The 18,703-nt window shown below is 33.1% G+C and overlaps 1 protein-coding gene across 4 annotated transcripts in view; it reads left to right on the forward strand.

Annotated features, from left to right (window-relative positions):
* LOC120776082 (putative mediator of RNA polymerase II transcription subunit 26) overlaps window positions 1-18,703 on the forward strand; it is a 64,339-nt gene that overhangs the window by 31,462 nt on the left and 14,174 nt on the right. For 2 of the 4 annotated variants that reach the window (XM_040106553.1, XM_040106554.1), the window contains exon 1: window positions 8,460-8,705. The exons of the other annotated variants lie outside the window; for them this stretch is intronic. In XM_040106553.1, the coding sequence (XP_039962487.1) occupies window positions 8,623-8,705 (83 nt within the window). In that variant the 5' untranslated portion in view covers window positions 8,460-8,622. Of the gene's footprint in view, window positions 1-8,459; window positions 8,706-18,703 lie in introns of those variants that run through there. 4 annotated transcript variants of the gene reach the window in all.

An 18,703-nucleotide genomic window follows, 5' to 3' on the forward strand; every position in this document is an offset into this window, starting at 1 on the left:
TATTTTAAGAATACACTAAGCGGCTACATTTGAGAAGCTTGTAACCCAAAAAATGTTTGAGATAACGATTTGAAATTGTGAGATGTTATTTTTAAAGGTATAAACTATCGAAATAGGCAAGAAAATAATTTTTCAAAATTCCACACTACGTGTGATCCTCAATTATTGTGAATTTATGTAAATTAACGTTCAAAATTATATAAATAATCTAATTTCAGGTTGCAATTTACGATTTTTCAAGTTTTCAGTTTCCGTTCTCCACAAAAAAAAACGTTCTTAGCGCATCAAGACAACCCTAAAAGTTGCTTTTAATCAACTCGAGAAGCACAAGTGACAATCAAGTACGCTTCTAGTTGTTTTTTCCCCTCTAACTGATTTTCCCCACCACCTCTTCAGCATCTTCGCTAATACTCTAGTCAATGACTCTCCATTAATAGTGACTTTGCCGCCAAAAATTGTGGAACATGCTTAATAAAAGCTGAAATGTTGTATAAGCTTGGCACAACTTTTGTTACGGCTGTTGCGCTCTTGTTGGCAAGAGTGTTGGGGTCGCCAGTTTTCACTATTTCTAATCTAATTCCAAAATTTCAGGTGCACCCCCTGCTGCAGTGTTCTCCTTCCATATACAACTTAGTATACCACATGCGGTCGGCTACTACAGCACTGGGCGGTCGTTCGGTCAGCTTGGTGGTACATATGTATATATATATGAACCTATACGATAAGTGTACCATATACAAATCTGCTACACTTTCTTTGTCTGTCAGCGTCTCTTACGTGACGCTGATTACTTACTTACACTCATGTCTTTTTGTTGTTTCTCCCCACAACGCCAACTTAATTGTTGTCGTTGCATTGAGTTATTATTGATTTCTTCTACATTTCAACAACGTCTGTTGCTTGCAACACAGCTGGCTATTATTAGAAACATTTACATACATACATATGTATGTATGTATGTATGTGTGCACATCTGATGTAGCATTTGCAGTTGCTAAGGCTTGTCTTATTTGTTTCTTTTCAACGTTTTTCCGAACAATTCTTACGCCACCAAGCAAACGGCATACATGCATATGTTTGTATGTGGCTAGGAAAATGTGCCAACAACAGCAACGACAACAACTCGCATCGCCACATCTCATCACAGCGTGTTCTGTCATCCATACCACTGCTGATCGTTGGCCAACAGTTGACGCTTTCGCTTATTATACCCTGAACACGAAATTTGTAACACTCAAAAGGAATTTCGGAGACCCCAGACAAAATATACCTACATATACATACATACATACATAATAGGTTGTCAAAAAAGTCTTGCAGTATTTTTATTGAATTTTATTTATTTATTTTTTTCTACTATGCCGGTCTCTTTCGACCAATTCAGCGATTTTATCGCAATTTTCGACGACAGGCCTTCTGGAGCGTGGCGCATCTTCGACCACCTATACACCAGAACGAAAACGTTGAAACCATCGTTGTGCGGTGGAAATGGAAACTGTATCGGGTCCATAAACTGCACAAATTTTATTGGCGGCTTGAGATGCATTTTTGCCTTTATCGTAGTAGTACTGTAAAATATGCCGTATTTTCTCTTTATTTTGCTCCATGTTTGCGACGCTATAACTCACGAACGACTTAAAAGAAACGACAATCAATCAAACACGTGTTAGCGCGTGAAATGAGCTTTTCAAAAAGGTATGGCATGACCCGATGCGACGAATAAAACTAGAACTACGCGCTTTCAGCGCCAACTAGCGAAAATACCGCAAGACTTTTTTGACAACCCATTACAATACGTACATACATATGTATATACTGTCTTCGGTATCTCAGCACACCTGTTTTTATCCTCAGGAAACGGTCATTTGTTGGAATCACTGATATCGGGCCACTATAGCATATTGCTGTCATACAAAATCAAGGTCTTGTATGAAAGACTTCTTTATTTGAAAATACATATGTATGTATATCTATGAAATTTTGCATGGGTCATAATTCAGATCGTCCAATTATAGCATATAAGTAGCTGTCATACAAACTGACCGTTGAAAATCAAGATAAATATCTTTTTATACCCTTTCACGCTATAAGAAAACATTTGTGAAGTGTATTAAAGTTTCGGTGCTTCGCCCAAACTAACCAAATTTCTATTCACTTTTATCCCATTAGCTATTAACCCAAAGCATTGATATATTGTGAGTTGATTCAGTTTCAGATTTTTTGGCATAAAAATAAACCAAATTACGGTGCAACAACAATTACAACGGCTACTGCAAAAATATTAAAGTCTCGTGGTTCCGCACATGAGTGTTCGGCTTGCATTCGAACTGAGCATATGTATTGTTCAAATGCCATTATGTGTATTTATAACAGTCACGAGTCTCATGTGATTTTTTCGCGGCTATTTGCAATCTGTTTACATACATATGTACATACATATGTATCTATGCATGTTTGCCCTACAAACTAAGCGTTGTAGTGTCAGTCTAGCAGCGCTGATAAATATAACAAACATACATATGTATATACAAACTATATAAAGTTAATGTTCTATACGCATACTATAAATATTTACTTACATATGTATTAGTGTTATACAATTAGAAACACTTACTTCCGTATATAATAATCGTTATGTCAGTGTGTACAAAGCTAATATGCTATCGATATTTGTTATCTATGACTGCTTTCTTGTCGTTAAGCTGCACTTTCCTACGAATAATGCGATTTAGCTATCAGCATAAACCAATTTTGGAGTTATTTTTATACGTTGAACAGGATAGTTTTTGTGGATATCGGACCACTATAGCTACCATGTCAAAAGTCACTTTGCAAGATTTTCATGAAATATATTTTTTGTAATGATTTTTTTACTTTGTTGCATACAATATATTTTACCTTTTTTATTATTTTTATTTTTTATTTTTTTTTATTTATTTTTTATTTATTTTTTTTTTTTTTTTTTTTTTTTTTATTTTTTTTTTTTTTTTTTTCATTTTATTATTATTTATTTTTGTGTTTTTTTTTACTTTTTTTCACAAATTTAAAAATGTAATATTGACCTATGTACATAGACATCATAATAGCGAATACAAATTAAATAAGAAATAGTTAAGTTTTTCGCATAATTAAACAATTGTGTTCTATTTAAAACCATAAAAATAAAATAATTGTAAATAAAATATTAAAGAGACATACTGAAATATAATTTTTTCATACCCGAACCTAAAGCAGATTGATCTTTTGACCTCACACAAAAATATTCCATAAACTTCTCTTTCTTATATATGTATGTAACATTTCTTTTGGAAAAAAAACAAAGCCTTTATGTGGCTATTTCAAAATTTTCCTAACTATTACCTATAGCAATCGCAGGCAATTCATAATGCATTATAAAATCAAAGCACATGCTCTTGTTTATTTCGATGTTTGCTGTACCATTGCAACTAACAACAATTTCACCATTTGTCACATTTTTGCCTAGTGCCACTACCGGGCTGACGTTTCGCTTTCCGCTAACCGAAGCCAAACACGTCAATGTCACACAAATAAACATTTGATCAGCCGACAAGCGGCAGTCAACGACGAGTGAGAAATCATTCGGTGATGGTATGATGATGCGTGAATACAAGTACAACAAGCAATTATTAAATGAGTTAATTATTTTTTAATTATTTTAATTTATTGCACAGCAATTAGACAAATATGTTCAAATTCATATGTTGATATGTGTGCCGTCTTGTTGGAAAATAGGTCACACTTATACATAGCCAAAAGACACTTTAGTATTCTACAAACGCATAGAGTACAAACAACAAATTAAATATAACTGAAATTTGCTGATAAGACAAAGAAGTAAACAAAATTATTATTATAACAGATTTTACCGTACACATATAGTGCATATTACGCATGTATGTATATATGTATTGGTGCGCTGTGTACACATACAATGCACAGCTGCATGACAAGTCAGAAATTCAGCGTTTGCATTGTCACCGCCCGACCAAGTTACGTATACGCCCTGTTTGGCTGCCAGTCTACAGTGACACATACTAAGTTGCATGTCAGACAGTTGGTTGACACTGCGGCGGTGGCGGCGGCTGCTGCAATCTGCTCAGCTGCTGTTGACTGCATATTATTCGGTATTTATTTTTTTGCATTCCATTTTCGCAGGTATCTGTAGCTTGCATTGACGGCACAGTCTGCGACTAAAAATAGTCATATCGCAGTTAAATAAGTCATCCAGCGCTTCAAATTCAAACACATGTATGTACATACGTAGCAATGAGCAAAGTACAGCAAAAATAACAAAAACTTTGTCATCTTTGTGGTTACGAAAATTTGAGTTTTATATTTGGTGCCATCTATGGATCTACATAAATAAGTATGTATGTATATACACATATTAGTATATAAAATGTTTAATTTTGTAAAAAAAAAAGTTGATAATTTGGCATTACAATACGGTGAGCTACTAATCTGTCGAATTTATGGGCTAAAATCAACTTATATACATATGTACATATGTATACATGAAAAAAATATCGGATATACATACATATGTACATACATACATATGTACATTGAGTTTATGTAATATTTGCATAATTATGTTAATTGAATTATTTTTTAAACGTATCATTTGCAACTCTGCACCTTACTAATTAATTTTTTGACACTCCACATACATTTTTTGTAGATAAGTATTAAATAAATAAATATGCTGCAACCCCTTCACATATTAATCTCTAATCACTCAACTGCTTGTTATCGACTTTCGATAACTTAATTTAGTTATCAATCATAATAACGCTAGAATGTTAACGTTTACCTTTCGTGACTGGAACTCGTTAAAGCATTCTCTTTATTATTTTTAGAGAAAAAATCAGCAAAACACTTTACATACAAACATGCATACGTTTGCAATTATGTAAATTAAATATTTTAATGCACTTTTGTTGATAATTTCGCTAATGTTAGAAACAAATGGATCCTGTGTTAAATTACATTTTTGCCTCAGTTAGGGCTCTACAATGAAAATGGCGCCCTACAACAGGGTTGTTGACAGTATACGAGTCTGTATGGTGTGACATCGAGTGGGCATGCGGTAGAAGTATGCACAACAGTTAACAGTGCGTTGATTAGTGGTTCAATAATACATACCTAATGTACATACATATGTATGTATGTATGTATGTATGTACGTAAAACATTTAAACAATTTGTATGCCTTACCATTCGCCTTAATTGTGTGAAAAGGCTAATGCTTTTATAAACATAAAAACATTTTTAAAATTCATCTTCTAATCATGTAATTAATTAATTTTGTTTTAGTTTTTATTTATGCACATATACATATTTGAATTAACGCGTATGTGTACATACATATATACATATGTATATATGTATATCAAGAACATAAGCGCATTTATTGTATTACTTATGTATATACATATATTTTTTTTGTATTTCTTCTGATACCGCCGTTTGTCGCTCATTTGCTTTTGTTATGCGCCTATTTGACGTCGCATCGCACTATTACAACAATTCGCATTCGTGTGTACTATTAGTTTACTTCGTTTATATTGCAATCAAACGTTTTTTTGTTATTGTTGTTACATTTATTGTTATATTGTACGTGCGCTTGTGGTAGTATTTGTTTTTGTTGCTCATGCTCATATTTTAATTTTTGTTGCTTTTTTAGCATTATTTGAGCGCAAGCTTTCCAATGTTGTTGACATATTTGTTCTTGTACGCCATGCAAAAATTTGCAAGCCTGTGTTGTGCGCTTATGTATTGGTGAGAGCGTAACGCTTTGTATACCTGCACAACTACATTTATATATGTATACACACAAAAAGCTTGTCAACTCTTGTTTATGCCTCACACTATATTTGTTTATAGCTGTTGATTCGCTGTTGCTGATTTTGCATTGGTTTGTTCGCCATTATTTGTTGTGTTTGTAGCGTATGTGTATGTGTTTGTTAAGGCAGTGTGTGGTTTCAAAAACTTTTGTTTAAATTTTTTGCCGGTTTAAAATTTTTCTGCTCTTTACTTGCTGCGCATGACTATGGTAGTGAGTCAGCAATTCGTTTTTGACTATTATTCTCTATAAAATACCGTTGCTTTTACCATTTTTCTAGTATTTTCATTACTATGCATTTTCTCTTACTCAGATACATATGTATGTGCGTACCGCGTGTCTGTGTATATGTGTCATTGTTAATAATAAGACGCTAACTTATTTATTTTTCTAACGAATTGGAGCGTATAAAGCACGAAGTCAAAGCGCTACTCTTCTATATTGCAATTTTTTCCGTTTTCAATACACTCTTGTGTTTTGTACTTTGCACTCTTACTGCATTACTTTTCTGCGACTCTCTTGCTCTTTCGGCGCGTTTGCACACTGCTGCGTTGAATTTGTGCTTTTATTTGTTATGTTCGGCATTTCACTGCACTACTCACTATACATATTATACCCTGAGTGGATTTAGCCATGTCCGTCTGTCTATTTGCGAACTAGTACCGCAGTTTTTGAGATATCGATCTGAAACCTTGCACACCTGCTTTTTTCTCTAAGAAATTGCTTATTTCTCGGAACTGCCGTTATCGGTACTGTATAGTCGCATATACATATGTACGTAGCTGCCAAACAAACTGAACGATCGAAATCAAGTTTCTGTATGTAAAGTGTTTTGTTTAAGAAAATATTTTCACAAAAAGTGGCATAGATGAAGAAGTGAAATAAAGCTTCGGTGCAACCGAAGTTCACGTTGTTTTTTAGTTTGACTGAGTAGAAGTAAAAATAATACAATAGCCGGCCGCATGTTGTCATTTGCATACGCAGTCGAAATCTCTTTTATTTCTGCTGCAAGTTGTTGGTTGCTCTCTGCTATGTACTCTCAGCAGCTATAGATTTTGCTCCAGAAGCTTTTATTTTTATTATTTTTAAACAAATTTTAGAGCATCAGTGCGTTACCTAGCACACACATGCAGCTAAAATTACGCTTTTTACTTTCTTTCACTCGCTCACACACGCGCACACGTTATCTAACTTAAAAACAGCAACAAATTTGTAGCGACTATCAAAAGCGTCGCCACTCTACATACACATGTACAAAAATGCATAGGTACATATGTATGTATTATACGAATTGTTGTTCTTGATATATTTCATTGCCTCATTTCTTCGGTGCTTTTCTCGCATTGCTGTATTCGTTACTCGTGCGTCGGCTACTATTACTGCGGCGTCAACGTCGACAGCGACGCCGTCAACAAAACAAAATTTACCTTGTGCTTTATGCCAGAGCAACAGCGCCATCTCACCGCTCCCGCGGCAGTGGGTATCATATCACATCGCACAGCACGACAAAGCGTTGTGTTGTTGGCGCCGTCGTCGATGTAGTCAGCAAACGCGGCAGCGTTGCAGAGCAGACCAGGCCAGCCTGTCAGCCAGTGGCGACCAGTCTAACCCAGCCGCACACTTTCAGTACGCAAGCAAACGCCGCGTCAGTTGTTGTCGCGTTCAAATTTGAAATTTTCAGTGAAAAAGTTTCAAAAGCTTATAGTTGAATAATGAAAAGTGTTTCAAGTGCACAAAATTTTGCTAAAACAGTATGAAAAACAAGGTACTTGCAAAAAGTTTTAAACTACAAAATTTAAATTTTATTTTCGCGATAGTGTTGTCGCCAATTAGAAAATATTTGCGAATATTTTAAAGTGCCCACACATTTTTAGAAAACTCCACGCGTAAAATTAAGCTTTGTAAAATAGTAAAAAAAAAAGTGCAAAACTTTGCAATCTTAAGAAAAAGTGCTGAAAAATTTCTTTATTTTCGCGAAGGCTTTTATTATATGTATGTAACAAAACACACACACGCGCATGTGTATATGTGACAACTCACTCGTCGTTTAGTCAGCAAACGAGGAGGTGCTGGGCGAGCGCACATTGTATATGCGTAGTTGTGTATGCGAGTGGGTCGCCGTCAAACGCCTGCAGGCTGCAGCCTTCAGCTTTCCTGCCTTTGCGATTTTCCACCGCACTTCGGGGCCACACACACAAATCGCCGTTTTGTCTTCGTGTACGAGTATGTAATTTTTAAATGCTTTCAACATTTGCTTGTTTGCGTACAAGCACGAGCGGCGGGCGATATCGTCACCGTTTTACGCGACATGCTGCAGTCTAATTTTTCTCAGTGCATTCTTATACATTCTTTTACAAAACAATTCAATTCAATACAATACAATACTATAAGTTCGTTGGTTCGACGACGTTAGCGTAGTAGTTATTACTGTTGTTGCGCTATTAATATACAACTACAAATGCAAATATACACATACTTACACCCAAAGTGCAAAAAAATCAACAGCGATACTTTGTTATTGTATTACAAATACAACTGAAGACGAGTGTGTAAAAATTTAATAAAAAAATTAATTAAAATAATAAAGCGTATAATAAATATTTATAAAAAAATTAAAATATTAAAGCGAAACACAAAAAGTGCTCAAAAGCGCAACGGATGCAAGTAAGAAGTCAGCGTAGAGAAAATAAACAAACGCGTCGCTAAACACGAAAGCAAGCGACAATAAAGTAAATAAACGTCAAAATAAAAATTAAATGAAATTACAACAAATACAGAACTTAAACGCGGCTACGGGCAGCGGCAGTGGCGCCTACAAAATGGCCGATCTAACGAAAAAGTACGTTACTTTTTGCTTATAAAAATTATTAGAACTTTAGAAGCGCAAACATACGTCAATATACTTCTAATATACATGTTTATATGTGTATATGTACATATGTACATACATACACATGTACATATATACAAACGTATACTTTTGTTACTTTTACTTTGTTGCTTTTATGACTGTTATTTGTTTGTAATTTTTTTAAATGTTCTTTATTGTTTTTATTGTTGTGTATGATGAATTTTCTGTATCTATTTTGTGGTAATCTTTACTAACGCGATATTTTTGAGTTGCTTATGAAAGATTTTACTTATGATTTGGAATCTATAAAAAAAAATGTTTTGGAGTGTTTTAGCTAGCTACTAGGGCAAAGACAAGCAAATACTGTGCAGAAAACTTGAGTGTGTTTATTGTTTTCAAAAAAAGCTGTATGCTATAGTTGCCCGATCTGAACAATTTGTTCGCAGATTTACCTTTGCATTCGGCAATAATTCTTAGCATATTTTGCGCAGATACCTTGTAAAAAAAAAGTTTTCCTTACAGGGACTTGATTTTGAAATTTGGTTTTTTGAAAATCACAAGTGCATATATTTTCGAAATATTTACTATATTTTAGAATACTATCCGAAAATTGATGTTGATGTACAATGCAAACACAACGGTTTTTGAAATTCATAAGTGGATATATTTTCGAAATTTTTATTTTACTTCAAATTTTTAATCGAACACCTTTTTTGTTTTCAATGAACAAATAATATGTTTGTTTTTAATGTCTCTTGGAAACCTAAAAGCTCTTGAGGCGGTCCTATATAGAATTTGAATTTTTAATACATATGTATATACTTAGTGAATATGTACATATATACATATATCTAGATTTGTTTATGTGCTGCTATTCGCTTACATATGTATATATGTATGTACATTCTTATATAAAAAGCTATATGTAGTATACATATGTGATATAATTATTATATTTTTAGCCTGAATTAACTATTTAGGATCAGTAAGATATATTCATATTTTTAGCATATCATATATTTTTAATACGCATAAATATGTATTTTAAATATTTGTATATTTTAACAATGTACATATACATATGTATGTATGTTTGGACATAACACAATTATACTTTTATGTTTATATAAGTGAGTACATAGCTGCTTGTGAACATTCCTGTCTTCCCAATGAAAACAAAGATTTGTTTTTGTATATTTATATATGTATGTATATGTATCTATATATTTATTTATGGGTATATACATATAATACAAAACGACCTTCTTTTTTGTTGTTTTTAATATTTCATTTACATATATAAACGTGTGCTTTTGTATTCGCTTCTAGGTAAATTAAAAACAAAAGAAAGAATATGTTGAGCCTTACAAAAACTAATACTTGCGTTTATTTTTGTTGTAGTAATCTCATTATTATTAATATTTTTTTTTTGCTTATTTTATTTTTCTTGCTAATTTTATTTTTCTTGCTAAATGAGTTCAATAATTTTTTGATAGTTGTTTTTTAATACCTATATTTTTTTACTTTAAAACTTTTTCCTTTATTCACATTGCTTAATTGTGCTTATATAAATGTATCCATTTTCGGCGCTACTGGTCGCGCAGTGAAGCATTTAAATAGCCAGTTAAATGCCTATTAGACTTTTAAGCCTTAAACATTTGCCCACGAACGTGCTAAAGTGTACTATACACCGGATATGAGCTTCCTCAAATTGTTGTAATTTTTTCAATACTGTAAACTTACAGAAAGGTTGGATTCAAAAAATGTTAGTATTAAGATTAGAATATGTATATTTTTGAAAGCATGTATTTATGTAAAATTAAGTAATTTTTTAAATTTTTTTTGTTTTTTTTAGTAATTTTATAGTAGTTAAGGAAATATGTAAGAATGCTTTTGCTTAAGGTTAAACATATAGAACTTTTCTCATATTGTTGATTTTTTTAAAATATTTGTGTAAAATTTGGAATTTTTTGTAGACACAATGTAGCGAGTTGCATTTTCTAAATTTCACTTTTTGATTTTTTTTGGTTTCATTTGCTTAAGGTTTTGTTATTAGTATGAACAATTTTTTTTTTAATTTCGAAATTTTTGAAAATTTTCAGTTTTTGAAATTTTTTGGTACTACATGGTAGTAAAAGAAAACATTCAGGGTTTAATTTGCTTTTCATAGTATTGAAAAAAATATTTTTTTTAAATTTTCAAAATTTTTCCAATTTTTTCAGTTTTTATGGCAGTACAAGGTAGTAAAAGCAAACCGGCAGGGTTTCATTTGCTTAAGGTTTTGTTATTAGTATAAACAATTTTTTTTAATTTCGAAATTTTTGAAAATTTTCAGTTTTTGAAATTTTTTGGTACTACATGGTAGCAAAATAAAACATCCAGGGTTTAATTTGCTTTTCATAGTATTGAAAAAAATATTTTTTTTAAATTTTCAAAATTTTCAAAATTTTTTCAGTTTTTAAATTTGTATGGCACTTCAAGGAAGTAGGCAGGGTTTCATTTGCTTAAGGTTTTGTTATTAGTGTTGACAATTTTTTTTTAATTTCGAAATTTTTGTAAATTTTTCAGTTTTCAAAAAAATATAAATTTTCTTCATAATTTTTGTAATATTTTCAGTTTTAAAATTGTTATGTGGTACTAAAAAAATAGACAGAGTTGTTTTTTGTTGTTAGCATGTAACAAATATACATACTATGTACATATGTATGTATGTATAAGATTACTTCTTCAGCTAATAATATATTTTTTTATCAAATTAATTTTGAATTATTTTTTCCACTGAGAAACTTCATTGAATTGTCGCATTTTTTGTTTTGAAATTTTAAAAGTATTTCTTTAAGTGTATGTAACCATATTGTTCTCTTGATTCAGAATGACGTCAAACCGCGTCGCAATGTAAATTTCCATTGTATAAGTATTCTATGTATTATAAGGTTTGATTCGCACTGACGTGTATATCGCAAGCGTTTCGCATAGCAGATTCTTATTTAAGTCACAAGTAGCGCAAGGTTTTATGAGCAACCCGGTTTCACAAACATTACATGCATATCGTCATACTTTTTAGTAAGAATTTTCGTTATTGAGTTGAAATGATAAAAAGTACGATTTTTTATATACGATACATATTATGTATGTATGTACATACATATGTTCAATACATATTTTATACTCACTGATTGATCTTCTATACCATGTTTTAACCGTGTCCGTCTCCCTGTCTGTCTGTTTACATATACGCGATATCGATCTGAAAATTTGGACATGTCGTTTTCTCCTCCAGATGTTACTCACTTGTCGGAACCGTTGAGATCGGATGACTATGGCAAATAGCTATATTTAACGATTTCTCTTGTTCTTTATTGAAAAAGTTTCACTTATTATATCTGCGCGTTCTTTACCCTTTTTTTTGTTCTACATATATTTGTTATGTATACCACTTTTGATTTTGACTTTTTTTGAGTTAATTTCACGCACCTGTTCTGCCAGTTTGGAACGCTTTGCTCATTAGACTGCTACGCCATCGTTTAGCCAACACGCTCTTATGTATCATACGTATTTGCATATTTAAAATTCCCAATCACTTAGGAATGTCACTCACTTCACAACAAAAACACGAGCAGCTACTGCCAAGCCATAGCAACATGAGCAACATTTTATCGCCCGCTGCAAATGGGAGATAAAAACTCACCGTTGCTTGGCTGCTTGTGTTTGGCCTAATTAAATTTGGCGTCCCAACGTAAGAAATTATGAAATTATGCCAAAAATGTGACTTTGGGCTAACACTAACAGCAGGACGGACGCTTTGTGCTTATCGTATTTGTTTCCGCTAAATCGACGCCCATCATCAATCGATATTTATATACAAATATTTAAGAGGCATTTATAGCATATAACTCATATATGTGTAAATATACTTATGTATGTATTTTTGTTCGTGGAAAATGTGCTGATCACGGGCTAAAGTTTGACGTCTGCGAAGTCCATTGTCGTTTCATCAAATCGGCTTAGCAAAGCGTTTTTCAACGATCTTGTCACACGATCACCGTGTTCGTTGCCACTGTACGTATGTACATACATATATAGTATAGTAGCTTCACAGTGGTATATGTAATGCATAAAACAAACACACCCAAGTGCGTATGTAGTAGCGCCGCTTTGCTTGTGAATTTGTTTGACTGATATTGTTGACGACTGATGACGTTCGTAGCCGGTGTATACTTTGGTTTTTGTTGCTATGCTTCCATAATCGAGATCTTATTCATATACATATTAGCTGCAAAATATTTGTATCTTAATTATATTTATTCGTTTTTAATTTGTTTAACTTTTTGCTAGAACTACTTTTCTTGATAAACTTCAAACCGCAATATGCACTAATATTTGTAAGCAAGCATAACACTATACGACAAAACCAAATTTTTCGGGGTATTAAACGAAATCAATATTTCTGGAGAGTTTGAGTCATAAAAAAGTAAGGAAGGAAACGTCGAGGACCATATTTTCTTCAAAATCAATTTCATCCCCTTCAAAGTAATCCCCTACCGATGCAATGCACTTATGCCAACGGATTTTCCAATCTTCGAAACACTGGTTGTAGTCACTTTCCGGGATGGCCTTCAGTTCCGTCTTCGCTGCGGCTTGAATCTCTTCTATCGTATAAAAACAGTGTCCCCGGAGCGGTCTTTCGAGCTTGGTGAACAGCCAGAAGTCGCACGGCGCCAGATCAGGTGAATACGGTGGTTGCGGTGAACGATATGGGCTGAGTTTTTGGCGAAATGATCACGAATTACGAGGGCAGTATGGAATGGTGCATTATCGTGGTGTAAAAACCAAGAATTGTCTTTCCACAATTTCGGCCTTTTTAGGCGCATAGCGTTACGCAAACGACGCATAACGTTCAAATAATATTCCTTGTTGACTGTTTGACCGGTTGGAAGGAATTCATAATGCACAACACCACGATAATCGAAGAAAACAGTCAACATGACCTCGACGCGACGCCTTTTTTCCAAAAAATTCAATGTTTTCGGTACCAGTCGAGATTTGACGCGCTTGAGGCCCAAAAGATCCTTCAAAATGGTATTGGCTGAGCCTTTCGATATGCCAACTTCATCAGCAAGGCCTCTAATTGTTAATCGACGGTTTTTCAACATCATATCTTTGATTTAATGAACGTGAGCTTCGTCGGTTGAGGTTTATGGTCGCCCTGGATGCTCTTCGTCTTCGACACGTTCACGGCCGGCTTGAAACTCACTATATCACTTATAAACATTTTTTTTAGACATAGCCTCATCACCAAAGGCTTTCTGCACCATTCTCAACGTATCCGCATCAGAAAATTGATTCCGTAAACAAAATTAAATGCAAATTCTTTGCTCAACAAATTTCGACATCGCAAAAAACGAAAAACTCACTTTTAGCAGCTCACAAAACGACACGTATCTCAAACACTAATGAATATTTTGACATGAAATTTGACATAAATGTGACCGACCGAATTTTTGATGACTCATGCCCAGCTCTTGACCGATGCTACGGCTGCTACTATGCCGGTCTCTTTCGACCAATTCAGCGATTTTATCGCAATTTTCGACGACAGGCCTTCCGGAGCGTGGCGCATCTTCGACCACCTCTATACCAGAACGAAAAGTTGAAACCATCAATATGCGGTGGAAATGGAAACTGTATCGGGTCCATAAACTGCACAAATTTTATTGGCGGCTTGAGATGCATTTTTGCCTTTATCGTAGTAGTACTGTAAAATATGCCGTATTTTCTCTTTATTTTGCTCCATTTTTGCGATGCTACAACTCACGAACGACTTAAAAGAAACGACAATCAATCAAACACGTGTTAGCACGTGAAATGAGCTTTCCAAAAAGGTATAGCATGACCCGATGCGACGAATAAAACTACCGCAAAACTTTTTTGACCACCTATTATATAGGTATGCATATGCTTCTAGTAGTCCGATATCTGGCATTTTGACAAATGAGCGGGCATACGAATGTAGCTAAATCGACTCAGTCATTACGATAAAGCTGCCATACACGCTATCCGATCAAACTCAAGTCCATGTATGGAAAACCTTTGTATTTGACAAGCAATCTGCACCGAAATTTGCATAGATTATTATCTACAACTTCGAATAAATTTTTCAGAATAGACTACTATAGCATATAGCTGTCAAAAACTGTCCGATCAAAATCAAGGCCTTGTATGGAAAACGGTTTTTTTGAACGAAATATCTTCACGAAAGTACAGAGAAGTTAACGTGTTTTCGTACTACCTCATGACTTTCGAAAAAAATTGGTGTGGCAGCAGCGTGTTTCACAGTGTAATAATTGTCATTATTATATTGTGTATTTGTTTAATAAATATCCCTTTTTGTTGCGTTTGTTTAATAAATATCATCTCGTTTTTATTGCGTTTGTTCCATATTTTATCAGTCATATTTTTTTTCATTTTGCAATTACATTGCTTTTTGCACTCCAACAACGCTTATTACAAAATTTATCATAACGCTTGAAAACTGAGCATATAATGGCGTTGCCATACGGCATTGCAATTTTTATAATTTTTTTGTTTTTGTTTTTATTTTTTACTTTGTTATCGTCAATTTTTTCCTTTGCATAATTATTTTTTTGCTTTCTTTTTTTCACTCATTCGTCGCTTTGGTTTGTTGCGGCTTTGTAAAAGCGTCTTTTTTGTTTTTTCTTTGCTTTTTATATTTGTTAACTATTTTCTATACACTCGCATCGTGTTTTTTGCTTTTGTTTTGTTAGCGCATTTGAATTCGCGCTTGACTTTTACATTTGTTTACAATATTTGTAGTATTCCACTTAATATTTGTTGATTTCTATAGCTTCTTTTTCAACTCAAAGTGTCAAGTTTTTGTTGTTGTGCACTTACTACTGTGTCTCACTTTGCTGTTAATGCCGAATTTAGCGTTCTTTCTCGGTTTCGCACTTTGCTTTTTGTGCTTTTTTCCCTGATGTACAGACATACAAAAGTTGTGTTAATATTTACTTTGCTACTTCTTTGTATGTTTTGCTGTATGTATTTAATTATTATTTTTGATTGTTTTTTTTTGCAAGTTTCGTATTATTATTATTTTTTGCGTTTAATTCATTGTTTATTTCATATGCCTGGCTGCCGTCGTTGTTTACTGCGCTTTATTTATAGCTGTCGTTTTCGCTGTCATTGGCTGTCACTTACTCAGTGAATAATACTATGTGCCGATGTGTTTGATTATAATTACATGTGCAAAAAAATTGTTGCTATACATATGTATGTATATTGTATTTGATGTACATACGTACATATGTACTTACTATATAAATCGAGAAACTTGTTCAATTGCCTCCTTTTTTCCACTTATTGCCGATTTCACAATAAAATTGCAATGAATTCGTTTATTTGGCAACAAAAAAAACTGAGTTGATTTGGAAGTGTGCTTAATTATTGCGCTAGAACCTGTATCTGAAAGAAGAAACAAATGAAACGGAATTAATATAGAAAAAGCCATTAAACGCAGTGCTATATAAATTACGGTTAAATATTATATATTATTAAGCAAACACTTGGAATTAGATTTATCTTTAAGCCATTTAATCTGAGTTCAATGATGGAGAAACACGGTGTGCCGCGGTCGACCGTCGACCCTTAGCATTCAATGTGAGAGGGGGACGGATCGGGGACGATTCCTCCTAAGCGTGGAGTTTTCAAAGGCGCCCGGTGCTCTGCAGCATTTTTTGTAGACTTTTTTTTCTCTCTACACCACTGGTCCTTAGTATGCGGAACACACCCGGACGTTGCTCCAGTCACGCGCTGTCAACTCGCTAGTAATTCAAAAAATTATAAAGAATTTTTTTGGGGGCACAGCCTCAAAAATCCAGTTTATAGGGATTAAAACATAAAAAAAATATGAACTACAGTCGAAAAAATCAAAAATTGACAAAATCACGTTTTAAAAGAAAAAAGTAGAATTTCATCGAAATTAGTTTACAACCGCCAAAATTCAATTTTTGATCAGATCAAAAAATATACCATTGAAATATATAAAAACCATTTTTTTTATTTCGTACTAGGTGTGTCTATCAAGAAAGCTTTTCTATCGTTACAACAATAACAATGAAATCTCCATATTTAGCGTGCCTTATAAAACTCGCTCCTTATTTGTAAACTGCCAAATTCCAAACCAATTAGCAAAATGTATAATTACAGGTAAAAATAATAATAAAAAAATTCACAGGCGCTCTCGTGGACTTGTGTAGCAAACAAAAATAAACAAAAATTGTTTAGCACAATTTCATGCGCCATTTAAGACGCCATTTTCTGCTATCGCTCGACCAGACAAGATTCTTGTATGAATAGTGGTCTTCATTCATATGAGTACTCACTTTTAATATGTACTGATGTACACATGTACATATATAAGGATGTATGCATTAATGCAAGAGTATGTGTATATGTATGTGTTCGAGTATGAATGTACATACATATGTATGTACATATACCTTGTTGATATTTCAAAAATTTTATACAATTTTCAGACATTTTTATTGCACGTCCATTCTGCTCATCGCCAGACATTTGTTTTCATCTTAATTTGCGCTCTTTTTGTGTATTTCTATTTGGACTTTCTTCTCTGCACTTTGTTGTAGCTCACCTTACAGCTTTCTTCAAAGCGTTTTGTGCAGGTTGCGATTGCAATTTTATACTTTTATTAATTTTGCATAGCATTTTAGTTGTTTTTATAGTCGTTGATAATTTATTTTTGATAAAACAAATTCTTAAAATGAAAATATGGTGCATTTAATTTAATTAAAATGCTAAAAATAGATATTAAATATTTTTTACGAATTATGAAAAGAAAAAATTTAATTTTCAACCTAAATTTAAATTAATATTTTTTAATACGAATTTTTTAAGTACAAATAATGATTTTTTAATGCAAAATTTTTTTTAACACAAATGGTTTTTAAATGCGAATAGTTTTTTATTTTGAGTATAAATATTTATTTTTTTTAACAAATAATGTCTTTTTAATGCAAATTTTTTTTAACAAATTATTTTTTTTAAATTCAAATAATTTTTGTAAAAATAAAGCCTCTCTATAAGCGCCCAATACTTATGCCTATCTGCATACATAAATAACGCGCCTAATAAAGCAAAATAAGTTATGAATAAAAAAGCACACACATACATATTTCTAATGAGATTGTTGGCATTAGTATTGCTGATAAAAATGTAAACACAAGGGCATAACTTTTATTGTGCTTGCTCCGGCCACTCGCATCATTTTCTCTATACTATGCTATTTTTTTATACATTTATTTACTTTGATATTGTGCAATAAGAAAGCAACAATAACATCACTTATTTTTTCTGGCTGCAATTAGAAGGTGTGAGTTGAAGGCACATCTGCCAGTTAGGTTCAAGCGCAGCAAACTATACACGGGCACGCTCGTGTGCTCTAAATAATTGAAAAGCACGCTAAAAGCATATAGTACATATACTATACAATAATGTATACAAGTAAATATGCATGTGTGTTTGTGTGTAAAGAGAGCGAAAAAAATAAACGTGAAATATGGCAATTGGACAAACGTGATTATCAGACCTTCCTTCCGTTTATACTTTCATATGCCGACACACATACACATACAAGCATAGTTGTTTTTCGCGCACACATACATACATACAAATACAAAGTTTATATTATTTTTTCACACTTCAACGTTTGGCATTTCACTTGTTCTCAGCAATTTGCGCTCGTGCTTAAATAGATACATACAAATATACACATATACATACATTTACACACAAATATAGTATGCCTGTAAGTTTGCATGCATTATTCCCGCGCATCAATGTTGGAATTATTTGATTACTTTTCACTCTCTTTTTAGCCGTTTCATATCCTAGCCTGTTCCTATAGCACGTGGCCACATCATCATTAAATGCCGCTGTCAGCCGAAGCG

Source organism: Bactrocera tryoni, chromosome 4, assembly GCF_016617805.1.
Source record: "Bactrocera tryoni isolate S06 chromosome 4, CSIRO_BtryS06_freeze2, whole genome shotgun sequence".
Classification (NCBI taxonomy): Eukaryota; Metazoa; Arthropoda; class Insecta; order Diptera; family Tephritidae; genus Bactrocera; species Bactrocera tryoni.